The sequence below is a fragment of the Triturus cristatus genome, chromosome 2_1 (assembly GCF_964204655.1).
Source record: "Triturus cristatus chromosome 2_1, aTriCri1.1, whole genome shotgun sequence".
Taxonomy (NCBI): domain Eukaryota; kingdom Metazoa; phylum Chordata; class Amphibia; order Caudata; family Salamandridae; genus Triturus; species Triturus cristatus.
The window spans coordinates 1120291927-1120318019 of record NC_140581.1 but is presented as its reverse complement, the minus strand read 5'-3'; the positions used below and the strand labels follow the sequence as shown (position 1 = coordinate 1120318019).

The 26093-nt window shown below is 45.9% G+C and overlaps 1 protein-coding gene across 2 annotated transcripts in view; it reads left to right on the top strand.

Annotated features, from left to right (window-relative positions):
• Positions 1-26093, top strand: part of UBA6 (ubiquitin like modifier activating enzyme 6) — a 658681-nt gene that overhangs the window by 432151 nt on the left and 200437 nt on the right. For both annotated transcript variants that reach the window (XM_085636514.1, XM_085636515.1), the window contains 2 exons: positions 2197-2260; positions 24718-24787. In XM_085636514.1, coding sequence (XP_085492640.1) covers positions 2197-2260; positions 24718-24787 — 134 coding nt within the window. The remainder of the gene's footprint in view (positions 1-2196; positions 2261-24717; positions 24788-26093) is intronic.

Below are 26093 nucleotides of genomic sequence, written 5' to 3'. Positions count from 1 at the left end.
TTGCTGCAAAATCGACCCCCAGTAACAAAATCGGCCTCCACTGCTCCAAAACTGCCCCCCCCCCCCCCTCCGTTCCAGCCTCCCGGGTAAATGCCCGATTCCCACTATGGCTAATCCGGCCCTGTTTGCTATCACAGAGGGTGCACAGTGTCACAACTCTTGCGCAAAGGAGTTTCCAAGGCATTCTTCATTAGGAGGCACTTTTCACCTGCATTGGGGCATGGTGCTCCTGTATGCTTTTCTGCCCCTTTCTTTCCTGCCCAGAGTGCTGAAAAAGATCAAGAAAGACCATGCCAAATTCATCCTAGTAGCTCTAGAGTGGGGGAAGAGAGTGTGGTACACAGAACCTCTGGCCAATAGCATCTACCCTTCAATCTGGCTGAACCTTCAAGATGACCTTCTGTCACAGCAGGTTTGTGGGGTTCTGCACCTGAACCTACACAACCTACACCTCTATGCTGAGTGATTGAGCGGCAACAATCAATGGCTTTTGATCTTCCTCCTGGAGTAGTTGGGGTGATTGTGGCAGCGAGGAGTCCCTCCACCAAAACTATTTTATCAGGATGTTGAGAGAAGTTTGTTGTGTGGTGTTCTTCCCGTCATATCCAGCCCATACAAGCTTCTCTTTCTGAAATTCTTTTGTTTAGTTTATCATTGGCCCAGCAAGGCCTTGCTGTGGCCACAATTAAAGGTTACATATATGCTCTCTCAGCCTTTCTACGTTTACTAGATCAACCATCTCTCTTAAAATCACTTGTGATGCAGTTCTTGAAGGGATTGATCCATATGTTCTCACCTGTCCCATTTGTAGTCCAACAATGAGATCTGAACTTTTGCTTGACTTAACTGATTTGCTTGCCTTTAGAGCCTATACAAAGTAGTTCTTTGTGGTTGCTTACTCTTAAAACGGTGTTACTCATTGCTATTGCCATAAAATCGGCAAGACAAGTTAGTGAAGTACAGCCTTTTTTTAGCAGTGCCCCCTTATGTCTTCTCCTTTCTGGGCAAGTTGCTACTTTCCACATAGGCAAGGTGGTCACGCGCTTTCATGTAGGACAGCCCATAACTTTGTCATCATTTTATGCATCGCTTCACCCCTCAAAGGAAGAAGAGTGACTACATTGCCTTGATCATAAAAGAGCTCTTAGTTTATATATATATATTGAGAGTGTGGGCATTGCGACAAGACCAACAGCTGTTTATCGGTTTCTCTGGCTCATTAATGGACAAGGCGGTGCACAAGAGGACCATGTCTAGATGGAATTTTTTAAAGTATTAATATCTGGTATGAGCTAGCCAAGAAGCAGCTACAGAAGGCTTGCATGCTCATTCTGCAAGAGAAAATACTACTACCATAGTGCTAGTGCACTGTGTGCTGACCTTGGCCTTCTGCCAGGCTGCTACCTGGGTGTCCTTCCACACGTTCACTGAGCACTGATACTTGGATAACCAGGTTTGGCAGGACATTCATATCGTCCGTTTGGTCTTGCAAGATTTTCTAGTGTGAGCCCTTCCACAAACCCACCTACTGAATGGTACTGCTTTGGTGTCTATTCAAAAGGTATGGAATCTGCTGTTTGATGTCTCTATCAAACAACGCCTTTTCTGGTAGTGACTCTTTCTAACTGCAGATTCTTCAACTACCCTTCCATAACCCTGTTCTGTGGAGTGGATGCATACTGGGCATATTTAAGAAGATGACAATTTTTAAATTCTGCACCCTGTCTATTACTTGTTTCTTGAGGTGTCACGTCTGTCAGCATGGAGTACAGAAAGAAATAGTTGCCATCGGGTGCAGGTGATCTTTTTTTATTGGTCCTGACGTCATACCTGTACGGTACGGAGCGGCATGACGCAATACAATGCTGCACAACGCCACCTGTCAGTGCTGGAGGGAATTGCTATGTAACAGTTTCTGGATCCAGTCTGGCATCTGGTAATATTAAAAAGGTAAGGAATATGCACTTAAATTGAGTCTCTACCAGAAAAGGCTTTACTGAAGGTCAGTAACTTGTTCTTTACTACTGGGTTTACCTTTTGAGGCCAAAAGGCAGCAAATATGTAATCTAACATAAACTTTACGTGTATTATGTCACTGTCCTTTCAATGATGTGAGTGTAAGTTATCTGGGTTTTGTTTCTAATTTCAATTATTCTGGTTGGTTTTCACAACATAACTCTGTGTTTCTAATCCTAGGCTTGTTTTGGCAGTCTCCAAAGAGGCCACCCACTCCAATCCATTTTGATCCAACTGAGCAATTGTAAGTATTATTGTAGTTGTAAGTGCAATTCTGTGTTACTATTGCGGCCACCAATGTCGTAGGACCTATGTCTTCCTATTGCAACTCCCATTCTTTTTCTTCTTCTTCTTCTGCGTCTTCTTCTTCTTAAAAATCCCTTATCTACATCACTGGTCTCTGGTTCATGAGTACAAATGGCCCAGGGCACAGGAATTGGTGGTGTAAGCACTTTAACTCAGATAGTTCAGATACATTCAGATAATTGACTGACACTGTACTGTATGGAGAGCAAGATCCATGGAGTGTGTAACACCACCTCTGCTAAACAACTGTTAACATGTGCATGCCTTTTGCAGTGCTTGATTTGTGTGTTGTGTGCATGTGTCTGTGACTATATATCCACACAAGCACACATTTGTTATATCTTAGTAGCAGTGCATGTGAACACCCAAGGCTGAGAAAAGCTAGTAGTGTCGATAGCTGCTGTGTTCATGCATTCATATGTGCATACTTTAGCTGCCATGCTAATAGTCTATGCATTCCTTGACTGCAGTGCTAGCAGATAACATGTTGCCAGACTTTATAGTCCTCAAATGTTTTATATCCTGGTTAGAGTGTAGCAATGTGGCCATACATTGGTTGCATTGCTAGCAACTTGTGTAAACTCTGACAGCAGTGCTAGAATTGTCTGCGTAGCCTGGTGAATATGCAAAGAGGTACACAATGGCAGCACATATAAAAGCACGCATGTGCACATAAATAACACTACTCACATGCATTAAACAAGAGAACATGGCAGCCGGCATCTCCACACAGCTCATTCTAGGGGAGCACACACAGATAACATGCACACACTTACATGTAAAGGCATATGGTGCACATGTAGGAATGCGGACAGAGGATGTACATTGAGGCATCCACTGGTTTATGGAACATGCACATTTTGGTAATCTATATACAGGCGTAGGTGACACAGACAACACTATGGGACTACCTGCAGTGGCTGGAGGGATAGTACTGGATATAGCCAGTGAAGCTCTGTGGGCAGTAGTGGAGTGGGAGACCAGCCTCATTGTTAAAGTCTGTGTTGGTGGCAGAGAGTGGAAGTGCTGAGAGGACAGACGGGCTTTATTGTGAACATTTTAAATTCACAGTGGCTGGAGTGAAGGCATTAGTAGGTAAATGGGACGGGATCCATGAATGGGTGATTAACTAAATGAATAAGTATGGACATGACTGAATGTATGAACGAATATTAAATACATGCATTACTGATTCAATGAACGAACATTATTTAATACATGCAATAATACATGTAGGAAGGAGAAAAATAAATCAATTATGACTGAATTAATAAATTAACGATTGGACCTTTACAACACCCCCTTCAATCTGGTTCACCTCCAAGCCATTTGCAAATCTTCAGAGACACACAAGAGTTTTTTTCAAAAGTTCAAGCAGTACTATATCCAAATAATGTGGCAGCCTGGTGTGGGAAGTGGAATTTTAAAGTCTTGGGGCCAGATGTACGACCATTGATTTGGTGCCTTTCAATTTTCGACAAATTGCGAGTCACAAATTGCAAGCCACTAAATCCAATGTACAACAGTGTCGGAGCCACTGTTAGCAATTCCCAATGGGGTCGCAAAATGCGAGGCTCATCAATATTGATGAGCCACTCGCAATTTGCGACCCCATTGGGAATGGCCTTAAAGGAAAACGAGATGCATTTAAAAAAGAAAAAATGAAACGTTTCAGTTTCATTTTTTAAGGGCAGGTAGGGGTCCCTAGGACCACTGCCTACCCTTAAAAATTATTTTCCCCTGCATTCACAAAGGGGAAGGGGTCCCCTGGGAACCCCTTCCTGTTTGTGAGTGCTTTACCACCCTTCTGGTCGCAAAAGAGTCATACACACCTGGCGGACTCGCTATTAGAAAGGGACGCCCTCTGAACGCCCCTTCCTAATAGCGACTCGCTATTCCTATTTTGCGAGTCGCAAATAATTTGCGACTCGGAAAATAGGAATAGTACATGGCCAACTATTTTTTTGCGGTCGCAAAGGGGTCTGAAACCGCTCTGCGACCGCAAAAAACAGTTGTACATCTGGCCCTTGATCTGTTACTTTACAGTGATATTGAATTGGAATGGCACAGTGTGTCTGTGTCAGTCACTCATCTCACAGGCCGCAGTGCTTGAGAGATGGATTCAAGGTTTCAGTTGAAGCTAAGTTTAAGCTGGATTTCCAACAGGATTGCACAGAAATGGCAGACACCTGCTGCAATCATTTGTTAAACTGTAGGTTCCAACATAGTACTGTGCTCACTGTAGGAACTCTGCAAGTCATTTATAACCAAAAAGGCCCCAGTATCAACCAGAAAATGATAGATTTTATTGTCACAATCTTGAAGGGATATGCCTGATGGAACAGTTGACCCTCTTTAGTTCCAGGGTCTAGGATTGGTGTGAAGCCATTGGCATTTCTGAAGAAAATTAGATACTTACATGTAACTTCGATTCTCTAAAGCTGCTCAGAGCTTCCCTGTTGTCGAAGTGGGAGCCTCCAGTACATACTGAGCAGAAAATAAAATAGCATAGAAACAAATAAAAATTGTTTATCTCATTTCAACCTCATTTGAAAAGACCCTAACTTCAGCCAGTGAGGTTGAAGGACAATAAATTCCACTTCTCCCAGAGGTCCTAACCTCTCAGATATTAGAGCACATATGATGGATGCAAGGTCATAAAATAGTAGCAACAGGTGAGCTGAGAGAGGAGTGGAGGGAAAACCACATGTGTATCTATGAAACATACCAACACTGGAGAAGTGAAGTTACAGGTAAGTAACTAACTTCTTGTTTAGCTTTGGATCTTTCATAAAGTCACATTCTTGAATTTGAATAGCAATCAGTACATATATTTCATTAAAGGAAGGTGGGAACAAAGTTCACCTTATCGAAACAGGTTGTGAACAACAGCCTGTCCTACAGCTGAGTGCTTCGCTGCTTTTGTGTCCAGTAAGTAGTGCTTTGTAAAAGTGTAGCAGCTTTTCCATGGTGCCGCCCTGCAGATATCGCTGAGAGGCGATTCTCTTAAGAAAGCTCATGGAGTCTCTACTCGCCTTCAGAATGTGCACCTACTTTGATTGAAAGTGGCCTGTTGGTCTTATAATGACTAAAAGTTATTGCTGCTACAATACACCTTTCAATCACTTATTTTTATAGATAGAGGCTCACCCTTATTTGTAGGGCCAAAGTAAACAAATAGTTGATCAGAGTTCCTAAAGTGATCTTTCTTGGGTAGGTAGAATTTCATTCACTTACCCACCTCTATTGAATGTATGGCTGCCTCATTACCATCAGACAGAAACTTTAGAATAACAGGCTCATTTGAGTGGAAATCACTCTTCACCTTTGACATGAAGGATAGATTTAAATGTTAAAAGATTTTGTATTTGTCATATTTGAGATATGATTCTTTGATTGTTAAGGCTTGCAATTCTTCTACTCTAGCAGACATAAGGGCCAGTAGTAATTACGTTTTTCATGAAATGTATTTCAGTGTTGTCTTATTAATGGGATCGAAGAAGCACTTAATTAATTGTGAGATCAAAGTGTTCAGCTCCCAGGGCACTATTTGTTTTCTGACAGATCTGAATAGTCCTTTTTAGAATTAATTTTGAGACTGGAAAGAAGAGACGGGGTTGAATTGGAGAACTGGAATCTAGAGATTGTTGACAGATGAATTTTGATTAATCTAAGTTGGAGGTCATATTCCGCTAGTTGTAGAAGATATGGAAGCACCTGATGTTGTAAGGAAAGTTGTAGATGAAGACTTTTAAAAGCACACCAGATAATGGAACACTTCATTTTTACTTGATATGTTCTATTTGAAGATGGCGCCCTTGCTTGAGAGAGGGTTTTCCTATAGCTGTCCAGAATGTTTAATCCTACAAATTAATTGTGCTCAGGAGCCATGCTGTCATTGTTGGAGAACTCTGGTTCAGATGATGTATTTGCCTTTCTCTCCTAACAGGAGGACCGACTCTTGCCTAGGTGAAGTGGAGGTGCTGCTGACAAGCATTAAAGCTTTCAGTACCAGAATTGTTTGGAACAAGCTGGGTCTAAGAGAATGATGGTGCTGTGTTCTCGTTTGACTTTGGTGACCATTCATGGAACAAGGGGAAAAGGCGGAAAGGTGTAAGGGAGCATTCCATTCATTGTAATTACATTTCCAATGATGAATTTACCCTCCTTCCCAGCTGACAGTATCTGCCGGCAAAGTTCCAGCATTTCTGTTTTCTCTTGTTGCGAAGTGGTAGAGATTTGATCATCCCTTTTGCTGAAACACTGAATCCAGAACTCTCTTTTTGAGCTCTCATTCCTTGCACTCTCCTCCTAGTCTGCAGATCGAGTGTGTTCACTCGTTCATGATTTTGTGTAGGTGCTCTGGTTTAAGCGATATATAACACTGTGATTTGTCCTTGCACATAGTTGTTGAGCCTCTTGTGAGAGACCTGGTCATTTGGTCCCTCCTTGTCTATTGATGTAATATATAGATGTGTTGGTGTCCTTCCATGTCAACAACAATGACTGACAAACACACATAAGGTGTGAGGCTAGTCTGTTGCTAACCACTCTGAGCTGGAGTATTTTTATATGGAGCAGTGTCTCCTTCTGGCTTCAGAGGCCACATTCGAACAGCTCCTGAAGGTGCACTACTATCCTTCCATGGAGGCATCCAAGGTCATTACAAAGACAAAAAGACTAGGAAGATAAGAAAGTCCTTCATCTGTGTTCTTTTTGTTAATTCACCAACTGAGGGAGGTCTTGTACTTTTGTCTGTTTTCTGCACAAGATCCTCAAAAGATCCTTCGGTCTGGATCCATTGTGAGTCTTGAAGAGATCTCAAAAGAAGACACCAATAGGGTACTACAGAAATGCAAGAATTGATCATCCCCGGCATGGATTTGTACTTTCCAACTCTTACAGTATGAAGTTGTGGAAAAGGGTTTCTAGTCATTTGAAGATGGTTGTCACATTCTTCTAAAGGGTATGACTTCCCGACAGGTGTAGTAAATTGAACACTGTTTTTTGACTTCTCTGAGGATCATCATATTGATGGAAAGAGCTGGACAGTTGAAAAGATTGAGGAAAACCAAAGTGGAGACAACTACATTGTTTTTGCTGCTGGCCTTGATGAGCCGACTGTCCAGATATGGGTGCACATGGTGGCCCCATCTTCTGAGCTGTGCTGCCAATAGTGCTAGACATTTGTAAAAACGCAAGGTGAAGACTTTGAGAGAAATTTGGTAGTGGTAATTGACTACTTGAGAGCGTAGATATTTTCTGTGTTTGGGATGTGCGGTAATGTGAAATATGTGTCTTGAAGATCCAACAATAACCTAAAGTCTTCGTTCTGAAGCAGTTGGACTGTTACTTAAATGTATATCCTACAAGACAACTGCTTTCTCTGGAATTTGTTCAGACATCTTGGATCCAATATGGTTTCTTTCTCTTGACATCTTCCTGTTGAGAAATATCATTCAGTAATATGTTTTGTTGCTTTGATATTTTAAGACGGGCTCGGTGGTGCCCCTTTCTGCAGCATGGAACAAATATCTGCCTTCAGAAGAAAGCGTTGTTGCACATCATGAGTGGTTGGGGTTACAGGTGGTTTTTGGATGAATTTCAGAGTATTCCCATAGTGCACTAAATGCAGAACCCACGTTTCCATGGTGAATGTAGACCACTTTTGAAGGAAGGCTGGAATTCTTCCCCCAACACAGGAGAGATTGGGGTAGCAAGAAGCCAGGCTGTTCTGGAGTCTCTGTAGCCTTGATTCCTTTTGAATGTCCACCTCTTTTCTTGGCATTAGATGAGCTAGAGATTTGTGACATTGAGGCTTCACTGACCTGCTAAACTGGACAGATAGGCATATAGGTCACCTATAGTAGGAATACTGTTTTTGTTGCTGTGGGTGATATGGCTGGTAGGTACCTCCAAAATGACTGGTATCCTCGCATTCTTGAGCTGCAAAAGGATTTTTGTCTACGAATCTGCAGAGAACCCAGTGACCTAGCTGTGGCAGCCTCCATTTTCAAGCTCTTAAGCCAATTAGAGATTCACTATCACATGACCTGCCCAGAATACTGTTTGCTCTTCTGGGCAAAAAGTGGTACACCTAAGCCAGCCTGGACACCTTAGGGTTGCTGATTTTGCTAGCTGACATTACAAACGTCTGTTGCTGTGTAAGCGATGACTGCAGACCATTTTTCACATTCCCTTTGCACTGTGATAGTTTCCTATATTTTCTCCTCCAAACTGAGTCACAAATAGGGGTCGAGATCATAGCAGGCTGAGATCACCATTACATTAACAGTCTGGATGTATGCTGGCCCACCATTAACACTCGTTTGCTTAGGGGGCCTAGGCATATTCCTTCCAATTCATTGCATTTGTGAAGAACAAGAGATTACATGAGCAGTGCTACACAGTTTGTTGTACAAGTGAGTCAGCCTTAGTGTGGCTGATCGAGTAAGCTGGCTTACAGTCAGAAGCTATATATGTTTTTTTCTCTTGCCTTGGTGCGGTCATTAAAACAGTAGCTGGACTTTTAATCAGCTCTTTCCCTATCCCTAAAGTACCTCGCCATTCTCCTTATCCTCAATGTATTTCTGTAGTATCTGCTTCTACCATCCTTGATTGGGATTACGTTGTTAGAGGCTGAGGTGGAGGGGATCTTGGAATCTGTGGATGAGGTGGTAGTTGTGTCTGTGGGGGTGTCACTTGGATGAGCAGGTTGTGGTTGTGGTAGAGGATATCGAGAATAATAATCAGTCCTTATCGCCTCAAGGCCCTTAATTAGGTCTAGAGGTGCATGCAGCTGTGAAGGCTCATATCAAGGTACCTCATAATTAGAATCAAAGTGTCTATCTTAATGGGAACACCCATTGCGCCAGTGCCATCCATCCACTTAAGGAGTATTGATAAAGTGGTGAGCTTCCGTGGATGGAACTGGTTTACTTCCCGCTCGTCATCTCCCAGGCACTTGACTTTCAGGTGCCAGGGCTATAAAGAGGTCCAAACAGGCTACAGTCATCTGAATCTTAATAGACCTTTTGCATCAAATAGTTCTGCAAGTGGAGCAGGAGACACTTTACATAGCAAAGTGTTGTAAGGTTGAATATGAAAAGGTCGAGCTGCAAATGGTGACAGCCGTTAAACCTCCTGCAAAGGATCTTTTTAGTCTGTTACTTTGGTCTCTTTTTAGACCGTGTAGATGACTTTGGCACCAGTGAGGAATCCAGTAGCATCTCAGATAAATACCCTGACGGTAAAACACCCTGCTCACGCAATACTGGGGTGTTTTTGGCTCCAGTGAGGATTGCGTAAGCACCTCAGATGAATACGATGACAGTAGCTGAAGTGGTGACTTAATTCCACAGCACATGAGGAAGGTGTTAGTTCAGTGTTTCCAGGCATTTGCTTAGCAGATATTTTAGGCACCTTAGTAGGGGTGGTTCCTTGACCAAAGGCTCCCCATACATAGAAGGTTTGCCCTCATTATCCTTGTGACACTTGTAAGCGATGAATGGAACACTCCTGACTGATTATTCCATCCCCAGAGAAGGGAGCTTCCTTCCTCTAATGACGATATAACAACCTGCTCTCACCATACTGGAGTGTTTTTGTGTAGACATTGCCTGCAAAATTTGCAGACTGAAGTTTATGCTCAAGGTAGAGGCAATAAGTGGAATTTTCATTCTGATTCTCTGCATGGGGAAGTTTTCCCACTGGATCCACAGAGCCTGAAGAAAGCTTTCCTGATATCCTGAAAGTTATGGTGAGATGTAGTCTAAAATCCATAGACACAGAATTTCAAGCAGAAGAACTGCCAAAGAGGTTGGATCAGTTCTCAAAAGCTGACAGAGGTTGAGAAAAATGTGTGCAGTGAAAATCTGAGAGGTAATGGTAATAGTGGAGTTTGTGGCCCTTCAGCCTTATTGGCTGAACTTTGGGTATTTCATTAGAGGATGAATGGTTAGTAAATATGCAGTGTTTTTGGTTGTTTCTATGGGAAATCGTTTTCTGTACTGCTCTTTATGTACCGGTGACTCCCACTTCGCCTGGGGAAGATTCAGGCATGAGAATCTATGAAAGCTCCGATGCTGAGAGCAAGGAAGTGTTAGAATAGTGCCAAGTCCCCGCTATGATGACATTTCTGGCCAGGAGCAACTGGACACTGCCCCAGAATAGCATAGTGGTATAGCCAGAACTGTGCAACAGTCACCTGAAAGCATAGTTTGACTGGAGGTTCACAGAAGGCAGTAGAATACCCATCACTTACATGCAATTGGAGGACCCAGGATTCTTGTATGTCTGCAGCCCACTCTAAGAAGCTCTTCTGATATACACTTCCCAGCTGAGGCCATAATTTTGCCTATTGAATCTGGGACTTGACAGGATTTATCAGCAATTTTGCCTCCACAGCCATGGGGCCAGGCATGAAAGGGACATCACACCTCTGGAACTCTCTGGGAAGCACCACAGGAAAGAAAAACCTAGAGTGCACCAGAAAGGAAACCAGATAGTCTTCAGAATCTTCTCTTCAGTGGTATTTTGAATTAGCTCAGTCACATGTGGTCCAAACGGTTTCTGACACAGAAAAGGAAGGAAATTGAGGGTCCTGTGCTCCATCCACCCTCTACAGCTTCATTCACAGGTAACATCTAGCACTCAATAAACTGCCCTTGAAAGCAAGGTAACAGGCCAAAGAATGTCAAACATGGCATCAGATAAGAAATTTGCCATCCTCTCCATAGTCCCTAGCAACTCTGTAGCTTCCTAATTTTTCTGCAAGGACTCCAAAAGACTGAAAGTCATCCTCTCTGACTGAGTGGCACAAAGTTAAGTTCTAGCCACAATGGAGAAATTGCTTGCCACAAGAAGCACATTCACTCTCTTCTACACTGGGTGCAGCCTCGTCTGAAACCGGGGGTTAGACAGCCTACTGTGTCACTAAGGAAACTTCCCTCTATGGCAGGCATTTCCTGTTAATGGGTTGCTTGATAGGTTCCATCAGAAAAAAAACTACCATAGATAAATAAATTGTTCTTAAGAGAATATTCGATACCGGATACACATGGATAAAACTGGCTCCATAACTATTTTGAATCCTGCTATCTTGTGATTGGACATTGCATCGTTTATGTTGACCTCTGCACCCTGAGAAATTGTGTTAGGTCCCACCATTCAGCTCTTTACCTGTCTGGCTCCCCCTTTCATCTGTACTGAAAAGTTGTACCTCTTGCTCATCAGGCACTTTAGTGTGCAGCATTTCTGTGTTCTTGGATGTAGGAATCTGGCTCTTTATATACTGGACCAAAAAGATGTACACTCTGTAAAGGGCCCAGGTAAACCCCAACAGCATTACGGAGGTACAAATGCCACCCCAAATGCTCTCTTTTGTAGTAGTTAGGCATATCTGAGGGTACTGCTAAGCAATTATTGCACACACAAAGGCAGTAAGCGATACACTCAATAAAGAAATCTGACACCAATTTCTAAAAAATAACACATACTTGTATATGAATTTAGATACCAAGATCATCGAAATCAGGTAAGTATTTTTCGAGTTACGAATTTTTACAGTTTTCAAAAGTTGACAGTCCCTTTTCGGAAGTGGTAATGTTATCCTATGGAGGCAAGACATACACTGCATATGGGTACTTAACAGCGACTTATGGGACCACTCTTGTGGACTTAAGTTGAGTATGGGGCAAGGCCCAAGGCAGTACCAACAGGTCACTCGGGCAACACTGGGGCAGCCGGGTGCAGAGGTGCTTTTCAGCTCTGGTGCGCAATAATATCCTATGGCGGAAAAACATGGACTGCATTCGGGCACTTCACAGCGACTTACGGGACCAATCTCATGAACTTAAAGTAAGTATTTGGGAAGGTCCAAGTCAGAACCAACAGGTCACCGCGGGTGGCACTGGGGTGGCCAGCTGCAGGGTAGTTTTTCTGCGTTGGGTGTACAATGTTATCCTATGTGGGAAAACCATGTACTGCTTTCGGAAACTTAAAAGCGACTTACGGGACCAATCTCCTGGACGTAAGGTGAGAATGGGGCACGGTCCAAGGCCACACCAACAGGTCACCGCAGGAGGCTCTTGGGTGTCCAGGTGCAGAGGTGTGTTACGGCGTAGGGTGCCCCATTCTTAACGGGCAACAGTCCAGTTCCAAAGAGGCTGCCAGCTGGGACTGGGAAATTAGTCAGGCTAAACTAACAAGGGGTTTCAGATTTCATGATGCTCGAGATGTGGGGAAACCTTTGGTCCTCTTCGTCTCGGGCCAAGGCAGCTGGCTGCAAAGCTGTTCTGAGGTGTCGGGTTTTTGTCACCGGAGACACTGGCCGTGGAGGGGCCTTAACAAAGAGGCTGCAGGTAGCGTGGGTGAGTCCACTGTGGGCAAATCCAAGGTGGGCTTATTCTCTGGAGGGTTGGAGGAACCACGCTGGCACCGTTGGCCCACTTCAATTTGGGCTAGGGGGCACTGGCACAGTGGTGCTTTCCGGTGTCCGGTTTGAGACTGTCCAGAGTCCTCACAGATCTTTTGGAGTGCCTGCAGGATGCAGGGAAGCAGCTCCGCTACTCCACAGGAGTTGCTGGGTCTTTGTTGAAGGCAGGCTGTCCTCCCAGTCTTTTGGAGGCACTGCAGCTGCAGGACAAGACGGCTTCAGCACAATCAGGTGGGAACAGCAGACAGGCTGGCAGGGTTGGCACCAGGTCAATTGGGGCTCTTTCGTATCCTTCATCTTCTAGGTCAGAAGGATTCTGATTCCCTGGTACCAGGGGCTCCGATAAAGACTAAATTTAGGGGTTTTAGAGTGTAGGTTAGTTGCCAAAGAGCTACTTACCCCTGGGGTCACTTCACCCCCTATATGAACACTTCCTGTGGGAAGAAAATCATGTCCCAGATTTCCTAATGCTGCCATTGCAAAGATGCCAGATTTTTTAATTTTCGTATCCACATCAGGTAGCCCACCTTAGGAGTGGAATTAGCCTGAGGGTGGGCACGCTTCTCTGAATACTAATTTTCCCACCTGCTTTGATAATGCTCCCTGAGTAAGGGCTCAAAAGCCTACCGTAGGGTTGGCCTACATATATTAGATGCAGCGACATAAGGTATGCTGCAGCCCTTTGGGACCCTCTTTAGCACTTATGCCCCAGGTACCTGGGGTACCATTAACTAGGAACTTAAAGGGGTGCTGGATTCCTTAGCCAATTGTAGCACAATTAAACAACACCTTGTTTTGAGGAGGGAGCACTGGCACTGAGGTATGGTTAGCAGGGCTCAGTGCTTTGTCAAAGTCAAAATTCAGCATCTAGTAGCTAAAATAGGGGACAAAGGTGGGGGGGGGGGGCGGGAATAACAGCAACAAAAGCCCAGTTTCCTACAATGAACAAATGATGATTTTCTATGGTTTGTGTATGGTCGGAAGAATGGCCATTCTTTAATGCTCTTTGCTTTGATGCTGCTATAGTGAATGGACTTGCAGTGGGTCTTGTCAGCATCTGAGAGTACACTCAGTAAATGTCACCATCCTTTCTACATTTAGCAGTCCATTGTTTATACCCTGGTGTTTTTGCATAGGCCAGATTTGTACTTTTAGTCCTATGTAATATTTGTATCTACAGCCGTACACTGTAAGGTCTGTTGTATGTTCTGCTGTCAATTGTTTGAAGGTAGCTTTGGGAATGTTTCAAGAAAATTATAATTTGGTGGAAGAGAGTGATGATTAGAATAAGTGACTCAACATATAGAAACATTCCATCTCATAGATGCAATAGTATAATATATTTCATGCAGATACTCACACCTACCCATATCCACCCTTTGTGTTTCCTACATAATTTTTCATGTGGAAGGAAAATCTTTCACTGAGGGCAACAGGTGCTCGTGATACAGTACATACATGAAGAACCAATGGCACTGCATCTTTTTTAGTCTCCATGGGAGACATTGGCACCTCTTTTGTCATTTTGAACGTTTATTGGCATTATTTTGATTCCTGTCATGTTTTTGGAAATAGACCGAGTCTGCAGTAATAACAACCATTCTATTTACTAAACTCAGCATTGTTCAAGTGCCAACTTCTGCATTAATCTTCATCTGAGCCGCAGATGTCCATCTGTGGCTCAATGTCCTCAAACAACTGAGGGAGAAACCGCATTGTCTTCATCTGCTAAAAGTATGTCTAAGTACATTTCAGTTTTACTTCTTCGTAAAAGGAAATGGAGTTTGCATTTTTTAAACAATCACATCTTTAGTCAGCCCACACAGCAGGGGCTGTCCTATTGTGACGCACTTTAAAGTTTAGTCCATTTCTGAATGGCACTAACCATTTAGAAATACCTTTCCTGGGATCTAAAGCTCCCCAATGTACCCCATTTCCAAAAGCAAAGAGACGGTGAGAAGGAGAAGCCTGAAAATATCTCTCATGTATGCCATCCTGTGTTTGCCATGTTTACGTTGACCATGGTGCTCTCTATACTTCAGACTGCTCAAAACCATCTCGAAGTATATATGAAAAAACATGCTTGTTACACCTTGCCTGGGACTAGTCTTTTGTGAGGTTGGAGGTATATGAAGTGTGACTGGGTAAAAGGTCAGCTTTTCTAAAGAAGCCATGCTGCTGCAGCATACTCCTTGAAGGTTGGAAGAGTCCCTTAAATATCATCATCTGATAGAGACTACTAGACGCAGATTCCTTCAAGTAGAATTATCCCCCGGCGTGAGACTGGATCCGGAAACTTTTTGCCACAGCATCCCTGCGCGCTGGGGGGCGGGGCAACATCACGCGACTCCGCCTAGGCATTGTCCGCGACGTCAGCAAGGTCACATAAGACCCGCCCTGGCACGCCCACATCAGTTTTTTCCTTTTCCGCGTGCAACGCGGATCCGTTCCTTGCTACGGACCTGTTTAGGGCCCCTTTCTTCCATTCTTTTTTGGTGGAACAGTGTGCGAATGCCTTCGGGCTTTAAATCTTGCACGTTTTGTGGGCGTCTTATGTCGGCGTCTGACCCTCACCTCATTTGTATGTGGTGTTTGGGGGAGGATCACGGCACCACAGATTGTGCGGCATGCCAAAAGTTGAAGCCGAAGTCGCGGCGGGTGCGCTGAATGAAACTTCTCTCGGCGCGTCTCTCCAGGTCGACGTCCTCCCCTCGGTCTATTTCAGCGGACGGCTTCAGGTCCGGCTGTGGTCGTCATCCTCGCCTTTCCCCGATGTCACGTGAGCGTCGCTCCCCGATGGGTAAGTGTCACAGTTCGTCCCCAGGGGCTGGTTTCCGGCCTACCGGGGGTGTGGACCAATCCGCGGGTGATGCGGCCCCACGTGTCGTCCTATCCACTGTTTCCCGGTGTTGGGGCATCGAGAGTCCAGATGGAGACTTAAGCGGCGGCTTTGCAGGCCTCGCTAGCGTCTCCTCCTCCTCCTTCCCCTCCTGGGGCGTCGGCAGATCCCTCGCTCTGCGCAGGGCCCTCTGCGGCACCGCCGGTGGCTCCAGCGCCGACTGGGTCGGATCCAGGCTTGGAGAATGTGGTGCTGTTGGGGTGCGGCTCCTCTGGGGCAGCTCCTTCACGCCACGGCGTCTCTACCTCGCCACAAACTCCTGCGGGGGGTCCCTGTGGTGTCGCGGGAGGTCGCCGGGGCTCAGGTCGCATTCCTGAGCCCCTCTCGGTCCCTTGGCAGGGTGGTCCTGTCTAAGGCAGAGGTGACGCCACTATGGCGCCGGCAGCAGCTGGACCATGCGGAGCCACAGGGGTTGGTGGACTCTCCTCGTCCCGCTCCGGGTTGAGGCCGAGGGCGGACCCCTTGTCCTTCTCCGGGCCCCTCTCGTACCTCCCCACAGGCGGCTGCCTCGTTGGAGGGTGTGTCGGGGGTTGTATCATCCCTGGCGCCGCCACAGGGGTTGCCGGGCGACCTTCGCCTCCTTCTGGTCCGTGGCCGGCTTCGGGCACGTCCCGGCGGGGGTCGGGCCGGTGCCGTCCCGGCACCGCTCTGCCGCCAGTGCGGCTCCAGCTCTACTCCGGGCCCCGCTCCCGTCTCCCGTGCCGGATGACTTGGAGGTCCCTTGCCCAGTGACGCCGGATGGCGCCGGTGTCCTGCCTCAAGCAGTGGACTCTACGGCTCCGAACAGGGGTCGTACCGCGGATTCGTCTTCAGACGCTCCTTCTTCTCCGGAGGCAGGCTGTATATTGGCGTCGTCCTCCCCGGAGACTGGTCACCGTGTGGAGTCCTTTCACCGGCGTCGAAGGGTGGCTCCCCGCCCTTCTTGAGGCAGAGGTGTTCGTCGGAAGAGCAGCAGGTCCCTCATTCTTCGGCTTCTCATGACTTCCAGATCTGGCCCTTGCCCGCCCCGCTTGGCCTCGGGGAAGGCCGCCTTAGTTTGCAGCCGTCGCCCACAGAGGAGCTGCTTTCTCCACCGCGGGGCCCTACGGATGCGGGTGCGGCCTTCACTCACGCAGTGTCCACGGCTGTGGGCATCCTACGCATGGGTGACCCGGTGGCTCACTTTCCGGCGGACCATCTGTTGGAGGTCCTCCACCAGAGCTTTGGTGGGAGGGAAATCTTGCTTCCCTTTGAAGGTTCGCTCCTTTCTGCCTTGACGGGGGCTTGGAAGCGTCCTGCCTCCGAGGACCCGGTGCCTCCGCATCTTCTGCATCGGCACCTTCCGACGCCGCGTGACCCGGCGGGCCTTTCCATTCACCCCTCAGCCGTCCCTGCCGCCCCTGTTGGCACCGCCATCCAGAGAGGCCCGCTGGCTGTATACTTGGGGGCGCAACATTTTCGCCTCGACCAGCACGGCCCTGCGGGCCCTTAACACCTTGTGTGTGCTGGCTAGGACCTCCTCCTGTTTTGTGGGATTAGGCTGAGTCTCTGGGGTCCGCAGCGTCCCAGGTGTCTGCTCAGGTGGATTTGCGGCATCATGCATTGGATGGCCGGGAGCTTGCGGCGTTTATTTTCCGCTCCGCACTGGACGTCTCTGAGGCGCTGGGCCAGGCCATGGCTTCCTCAATCGCTCTCCGTCATCATGCTTGGCTTCGTGACAGCGTCTTTGATGGCAGTCTGTTGTTCCATGCCCCAGCCGACTCCGCCATCCAGAGGCTCTTGGCAGGGCTCTGTCCTCCTCCTCCACCTTGTCCTCCTCTTCCTCCGTCCCCTTCTCAGTGACTTCTGAGTTAGGGTTGCTTCTGGGACTTCTTAGGCCGGCTGTTATGGTTGTGGAGTATGTTTTTTCTGGCCGTTTACGTCCTTCCTTGGGACTTTGGCATTGTTAGCTGCTGGAAGGCCCTTTTGTTGTTGTGTGTGAGTTCTGCAGGAGTTTTTGCGCAGACTTGGCCCTGAGATTGGGCCTGCTGCTTTGCTTGGGCTGCTGTCAAGCCTGCAGCGGGGGTGCTTTTTTTCCCCGTGGTTCTTTTGTTTCGTATTCTGCTGCGGAAGTTCTTCCAAAGAGGGTTCCCATATCTTGGGACTTCACTTGCCCTATGTGGGGTTATGGTAGCTGTCGTATGGCTTGCGCTCTGCTGGAGGGTTCTGGTCGCCTTCGGGTACCTTTTCTCCATGGTGTTTACGTAGGTTGCTTTTGCTTCCTGAGGTCGTGTGCGCGGCCACTCATGGTGGTGGCCTGGGCCTCTCCTCCTCTCCCTGCTTCCGTTCTGCGGTCTGGGATGTCCCTGTGTTCTCCCTTGCCGGGCATCGCCTACTCGGCCTTCCTGGGGCCTCGGGCTGTTCTTCCTGCTTCTGGCCTTGGCTGCCGGCATTGTTCTGGCTGGCAGGCTGCTCTCCATCTGGAATGGGCTCGCCTTCTTCTCCCTAGTTTCCTTGGGCCCTCTAGGCTTCTTCTTCTTCCGTCTTCCTGTCTTGGCATTCGGCGGAAGCTATGTTGCCTTGTGGATGAGTGGGGTGCTTCGGCCTCTCAGTCCTTGCCCTTGGTTCCTCTGCTGTGAGTGCACAAGCCTCTTCAGCCTTCTTTCCCTCCTACGTCCCTTTGGGGTCGGTGGGGATCTGCTTGTAGGGGTTCCCGTGGCCGGGCGGGGGCGAGGTTCTACCTGGTTCACAGATCCGGTCCCCTGTGGGGCCCTCTGGTCTGCATTGGCTGGTGGGGTCCTTTCGCAGACCCGCCTTCCCAGGGGGTATTGCTAGGGTATCTATTCTACGTGAAGGTATCTGCGGTTAGTAGTCTCTATCAGACGTACGAGCTACTTACCTTCGGTAACGATGTATCTGGTAGAGACGATTCTAGCCGCTATTTCCTTCACGGCCCGCCCTTCCTCCCCTGTTCTGCGAGGACCCTAGGGATGGTCTTCTGGTACTCACCTCCCGGTGGGGGGATGTGTCTCCTGTGAGTGCCTTCCTTGTTCCTGATGGGTGGCTCCGTCTGGGGGCGGCTTATTCCTCCTTTGGTTCTTTGGAGGATGGGGTTCCGGTGCGCTGGTGCCCTGCTGCTCTGGCTACTCCAGGTTTGGGGGGGATTGCTTTTATCCTTGTCCTCCATCCCCTCCCTTCCTTCCCTTGCTATCCTCTGGTTTGAGGGTCCTCTGGCCATGTCTTGCCCTTGTCCTTGTGGGTGGTTGCCCTCTAGGCCGGGGTGGCTTGGAAGTTTGTTGTCCCTGTCTGTCTTGGGACTGGTCCCATTCCTTGCTCAGGATGTGGGGGTGGGTTGCCTACGTGTGCCATGACTTTTACGTATGCTCTTGCCTCCGGGGCACGGGGATGGGAGGTTGTCTGTGCTGGCAGGGGGACTGTGCAGGTTCCTGCTTCTTCTTTCTTCTTTCTCTGCCCTTGCGTTCTGCGGTGTTGGCACTACTCTGGTGGTGTTGTTTTTTCACCGTTTCTTTCCAATTTTTTCTGCTATTCGCACACTGTTCCCATGCTTCCAAATTTTTTTATTTGGTGATTCTGCGTTGTGGTGTGGAATAGTTCTCCGAAGAAAACTGATGTGGGCGCGCCGGGGTGGGTCTTATGTGACCTCGCTTACGTCATGTACGCGGACGACGCCTGGGCAGAGTCGCGTGATGTCGCCCCGCCACCCGGCGCGCAGGGATGCTGTGGCAAAAAGTTTCCGGATCCAGTCTCGCGCCTGGGGATAATTCTACATGAAGGAATCTGCGGCTAGAATCGTCTCTACCAGATACATCGTTACCGAAGGTAAGTAACTCGTACATTAGAACAACTATCTGAATTCTTTCTGTAAGGAACATGGGCATGTCATGCAAAGAATATGCATTGTCCTTTTAGTACCTGCAGTTTATAAACAATCCTAAAGTAGCAGTTTCAATTGCAAATGCAATGAATAGTAATAACTTGTAAATTAAATTCCATGCAATAATCTTTATTGTTCATTCCATGTTGATATATTGAAACCCGCATGTATAACAGCGCATAGTCAGATGTACTCAAATATAGCCTTCATTGATTGTGTCGACATTCTTACTAAATTTAGTACAGTAGACACAGGAAAAGTGAACTCACTAATATATGATATCTATGTATTATGTAATATATGCAAGGAAAATATATTCGAGATGGACAGTCAACAAATGTTGATGTTTTGCAATACATTTTTTTGCATTTCATTTTGGTCTCACTGCAGACAGCTTTTGGCTTCCTGTTGTCAAATACCTATTGTAAGATATTGGGTAATTGGTTGAGGGGGTAAGAAGCCCCACTCAGACACAACCACAATCCATGTCGGGGTGAAGCACCAAAATCACACAATTAACTTGTGCTTAACCCTCTGGTTGCTTGGCACAAAGCAGTCAGGCTTAACTTAGAGGCAAAGTGTAAAGTATTATTGCAGCATGCCATCAGCAATAAAGTGAAAACACAGCATGAGAGAAATCCTAAACCAATTTAGAAGCATAGTATACTTTTTATTAAATCAAAATGAGACCAAGGTGACAAAAATCCAATAAGTAGAACTGGAGATATGTAATTTCAACGTTTTAGGTAAGTATTGCGCCTAAAAATACAAAGCACATTACACATCTCATGGTTATCTGGTTTTGCTAGACTGGGGGAAAGTTCAGGCCGACAGCGTTGAAGGGCCGTTCTCTGGGGAACAAGGCTGTACTTCCTCTGTAATTTCCGCAGCTTCACAAGTAATTCTTCATAATTTTTAGAGGGGTTTGAGTTGGTTAATTGCAAACCCAAAATATCTCTGGCAAAGAGCCCCTTTGAAGGGCTCATTGGGCATTGCACCACCAGCCTAATGAGGAGCAGAACCCGATGATGAGTTAGCATGCAACCTTTGAGTGGGTGATGGCTTGTGCTTCAACAAGATAACGATCCACATGACCAGTTGAGGCCTGGATACTTAATATAGGTGCCTGGATCTCCAGCTCGGAACAGCCCTTTTTGTTTGATTATGTATCTTGAGAGAGTGTGTTGGACCGTAACCTCTCTCTGTCCTTTCCGGTTTGGATATATGGTCCACTATTTATATCTGGTGTCATATTTTCAAGTGGGGACATTTTCTAGTCTACTCCCACGTCTGGTTCTGGAATGTTCTCCCCTTCCTAGTTTTACAAGGTCCAGGGATCCCAGTCCCGGATGGTATTGCCCAGTCTAGGTATAAGTTAGTTTAGAGGGGGTTCACTCGAGGCACTGGTCCTTTCCAGCCTCTAAATTATAACTGTGGAAAATGATTAGGAGTATGTTCCCTTCCTTCTTATTTGTATTTAAAGAACACAATGAGATCTAATTTCCTTTTGGAGAACTATTTTTTATTCTTCTTTTTTATGCTTGATTTATAAGTGCTTTGTGAGGTTCCGTACAGTAACAAAATCCTTGTTTTTCAAAGATTTCTTAATAGCACATTGATTGACCTGCACCAGCCGACATGTGTTTCGCCCTCATCGGTCAGTCTGACCTTGGCTTTGTCAAGGCATTTTGGATAATTCGTAACGCAGTATGGGTCATATGTTCATCATTAAAAACTTCTACTATCTTCGCTTTAACATTATCGGTGTCGAATTTTCTGTCGGAGTACAAAGAGTACACGTCCCGGGTCAATCCCTAAAAACAGCATCTCGATGGAAAAGACCATTGAGACGCTGTTTTTAGGAATTGACCCGATATCGTTAAAGCGAAGATAGTAGAAGTTACTGTACTGAACCCCACAAAGCACTTATAAATCAAGAAGGAGGGGGACATACTCAAAATCATTATCCAATGTTCTTCCCTTCCCCTGCAAAGCCACCTAGATGTCTGGGGTAACAAAATAATTGTGTCAGGTTCCTTTGTGTGTGTGTGCTGGAGGCAAGCCATTAGAAATGAGCCATCCTTCCCACACCTATTCCCCTATTGTCACTATCCAGGCCCAATACACGTTCTTAATGGGGAAGCTATTAAAAGACGCAGGCAGCTCGAAACTCCAAGAAAGCCTTAGAAGCTTTTGGGCAGGAAAATTGACATTTTCTAAAACTGTCATTTCCAAAATTGAAATCTAAAATATAACTTTACCATTTAAAAATGATTTTAAATTGTAATTCATTTGAGTCTAATAAGATATTTTTACCTATTCCCAGTCAAATGTTAGAACTTATTTAATGTAAAAAGATAACCCTAAGTTATCAAATGGGAGATAGGGGTCGTACTATACTGTAAAACATATTTAGGAGTTTTTCACTACCATTACAGGTAAACCTTAAACCAACATGTCCTATTATTTTAATACAGTGCACCCTGCACTATAGGCCTTTAGCGGTGACTTATATGTATTAGAAAGGAAGGATTAAGCCTTGCAAAAAGTTTATTTTGCCCGGTCAAATTGGCTTTTTAAAACCATACTACAGGCTGCAATTGTAGGCCTGAGACATGTTTTGAAGGGCTACTGTAGTGGGTGGAACAATGAGTGCTAATTAAGGAGGGGGACCCCAAAGAACAGGTGGAGGGCCGGAGCAGCGGGGTAAGGGAGTCAAAATGAATCAAAAACAGAATCCAGCCCTCGTATAAATATGAAGGGCCTAAGGTTTAGGTCCCGAGTTCAAACACCACTAGTAAGGAGCTGAAACCACACTTAAATGTGCATAAAACATGAAACGAACAACAAAGAGTTCAACATATTGGTTTGATACAAAAAATAAATTTCTAGTTTATTTGATTGTTTTTTTGGTTGTAAATACACATAAAATAAGTTTTGGTATTAACTGTTTTTTATATATTTTGTTTAGTAAAAATATTTTAGTGCAATTCAGTGACATGAAAAACAACAATACATAATGTTGGTATATAAAACAGTGACATGTCCCACTCAACATTCAACACATACATACCCACAATCATTCATCACAACTCAAGAACAATAAAACAATAGGAATGGTGAGATTCCAATGAAAACAAATGTATCATACAAATAAATAACAAACAAATAACATATCAGAAGTGCAAACGCCAGATGAAATGAAAACAGATGGACGTTACAGGTGTCAGGAGTATAAGCGCCAACGCGCGTTTCGGTGAACGACCCGGGCAGGGGTCACACCTTCATCAGGGCGCAGAAAGATAGGTAGAGGGGGACATGTACGATACGTAATTCGGTGGGGACGTGCCCTTAGTGGTTTATCTTAAGGGATACATCAATCATAAGAACTAGTTCCACCATTCACTGGCTCTTCGCAAGACCAGGTAGTCATAGGGATGCTTGGAGAACAAGGGGTTTACATAGCCATACAATAGGTAATGTCAGATATGTAGGGATGGCAGACTTGGACTACAGCTTCCAAGGAAAGTAATTGCTGGCCTGTGGCAGACGTGCGTCGTGGAGACACAAAAGTAGAGAATCAATGTCTTCTACGAAGCCCCGTAGGGATCAGCGAACCAAATATAGGTATGGGGGGATATACGCAGCTCGGGCTGCTGGTTTCCGCAAGATTTCATGAGACGCGTTCTGCACGAGTTCATCCGTTAGCCATGGTCCTGTCGGGCGTACGTCCTGGCTAACGGCTGCGTATATCCCCCCATACCTATATTTGGTGTTTGAACTCGGGACCTAAACCTTAGGCCCTTCATATTTATACGAGGGCTGGATTCTGTTTTTGATTCATTTGGAACAATGAGTGCTGCAGGACCCCATAGAGGCATTTAATTTTACAGATTGTGGGTACAGGTAGTACCATGTACTAAGTATGTGTAAGTAAATAAAAAATGTGCCAACCAGGTGTAAGACAGTTTTGTCATGTTTTAGGACAAGATCATAAGCACTTTAGCACTGGTTAGCAGTGGTAAAGTGCACAGATTCCTAAAAGTCAACAACAACTAATTTCAGAAAACAGGAGGAGTGAAGCAAAAAGGTTTTGGGAAGACCACACCAAGGATGTCAGGTCAAACGCCTCTTTTGAACAATACCAGCAATTCTTTCTTGAAAGTCTCACTTGCTTCATGTTCGATGGGCTTTCTTTGCCACCCTAAAGCCTAGCTGCTTTAGCATCCTTTTGAGTGGATGACTTGTGCCCTTCCTCAGCTCACATCAGGGCAATAATTTTCCTCTTTTTCTTTCAGTACTCTGTGGAAGTGAATGTGTTTTCTTACTTTGTTACTCTCCATTGCTGCTTCAACTGCACATCCCCACCTTCCTGTACTCTGTGTTGCTCCCCACCCCTCTGGATATGTCTGTAAAAGCCCAGCAACAGTTCTATTATGCCAGGTTTGGCTAAAGAATTGTGTTGGGTTAGTTTTCCTTTATCCCCTGGTTAAAATATTTAGCATGAAAGCCCAGTCATTGGCGGAAAACAAAAGCATTTATGATGCTGGTGGAGGGGTCTACACTCACTCATCTGCATTTCAAGCATTTAGAATGTCTAAAACAAAGATGCCTATTAACCTGCTCCTGAGGCTGCTGCAGCGCACCAAATCACTGGATCGCCTGTCTCAGTTCAGAATCCTGTGAAAGTGGATGGCAAACATTTTCTGTTAAATACTGCCTCTTTCTCAAACAGTAGTTATGTGTTTTTTTTAAGTAACTGCAACTCATTCTCAATGTTTTGTTTAAGCTGGATAATGTGTGACAGGCTTTTAAAAATCTGTTGTTTCCTGCATGAAACTGGGGGTAAAAATAATGCTGTTTACGAAAATTGAAAATATCGAATTCAGTGTTCATTTTCAAGATACTTTAAGATTGGTTTGGTGTTCCTCCACTATTTTCAAATTTGATTTTCTCTAACTTAATTTTTTGTTGTTTTATCAGTACATGTTTACTGTAGAAGCTCGTGGAATTCTTTCAAATTAGAAACATATGCTCTCGCTTTGCCAGCATACCATGTTGCCATTGTAATTAGTTGACCATTCTGCAAATGTGCCATAAAGCTTGAAATGTTGATCATATATGCATTTCATATAATACTGAGCCATGAAGTTATGTATGGCCTGTGTCTGTTGAACTTTTAATAACTGCATAATTTTTGTTCAATAGACATCTGAACTTTATAACAAGTGCATCAAAGCTATTTGCGGAAGTTTACGGCGTACCTTACTCTGAGAAGGTAAGACCACCATTAAAAGTGTTCCTGCTTGCATGGTTGTGTGCGCATGTTCAGTCTGATATCCTGCATCTACACAAATTGGGGATTGCTGCTTTTTGCAAATAACTCATTCTGATAGAGACTTCTAACCCCAGATTCCTCACCTTAGAATATTCCCAAGGTGTCAGACTGGATCTGGAAAATCTTGAGCAGTACCTCGCATGCCAGTAGATGGCCTCGAGCTGCTCCACGTCAAATTTATCTTCGTCAAAAGTGACTTAAGTGGTGCCCAAATAGGTGCCAACCCGGCACGCTGACATCAATTTGTTTCGTTCCGCACTAACAGCATGGATCCAGAGAGCTACCTCAGTCTAGGTCCCTAAAAAACCCTGAGGCTTAAAACCCAGTGAGGAATGACACAGACAGATGTCTGTCTGATCCCCATTTAATTTGCCTTTGGTGCCAAATCCAGGGCCTGCAACGCCTACAAGTGGATGCATCACAAGGCAGATTCACAAGCGGGCGATGAAACTCCTACTGGTGCGGCAGAAGAAGGCTGTGCTCCATTCTCAGTCCTGATCCTGGTCCCGCAGACGATCTTCATTCCTCTCTCCAAGTTATCATCGTCAGGTAAGTCAAAGAAGCATAATCTTTCTTTGGCTTCTGCTAGTAAGCGCTGAGCTTCTGGAACTGCATCCAGACAGATGCCAGCACAGGCACCGACATCTACGCCAGTTCCACTCTTCTCAGCGCTGCAACCAATGCCACTCAAAAGAGGAACCTGGCCTCCTCTCTGAGTCCAAGATGCCGCCTCCGCAACGCCGCTCGACTTTGGCACCGGTACCGGCCGTAACAAGTCAACCCACACTGGCACTGCCAACTTTTGACAGCCTCACCCTCCCAGCGGCATCTTGAACCAGACATTGATAGATGGTTGTGAGGTGGCAAGGTTCACCATTTGGTGTGGACTAGACAACATTGACTCGCTAGGCATGGCCGTGGCCTCATCAGTGGCTGTCCACGTCACACCTGGCTGAGGTTAACTGTGTTTTCAGGGCATGTCCAATCTTTCCTTATAGACATACCTTTTGATGGCTCTAGCCTGTTTGACAATAAGACTGACAGCGCTTGAGCACTTTAAGAAGCATTGGTCACCTTCAGATCCCTAGGACTCTCTTTGGATTCCCCACAGCAGGACTCCTCCTTTCACCCCTTCCGTGGCCTGGGCTTCCAAGTGTACCAGAAATTTCAGCCTTACTCCCCCCCCCCCCCCCAAGTCAGTAGACATCCCAGTCTCTTTGTGAGTGGGTACACAGTCCTCACAGAG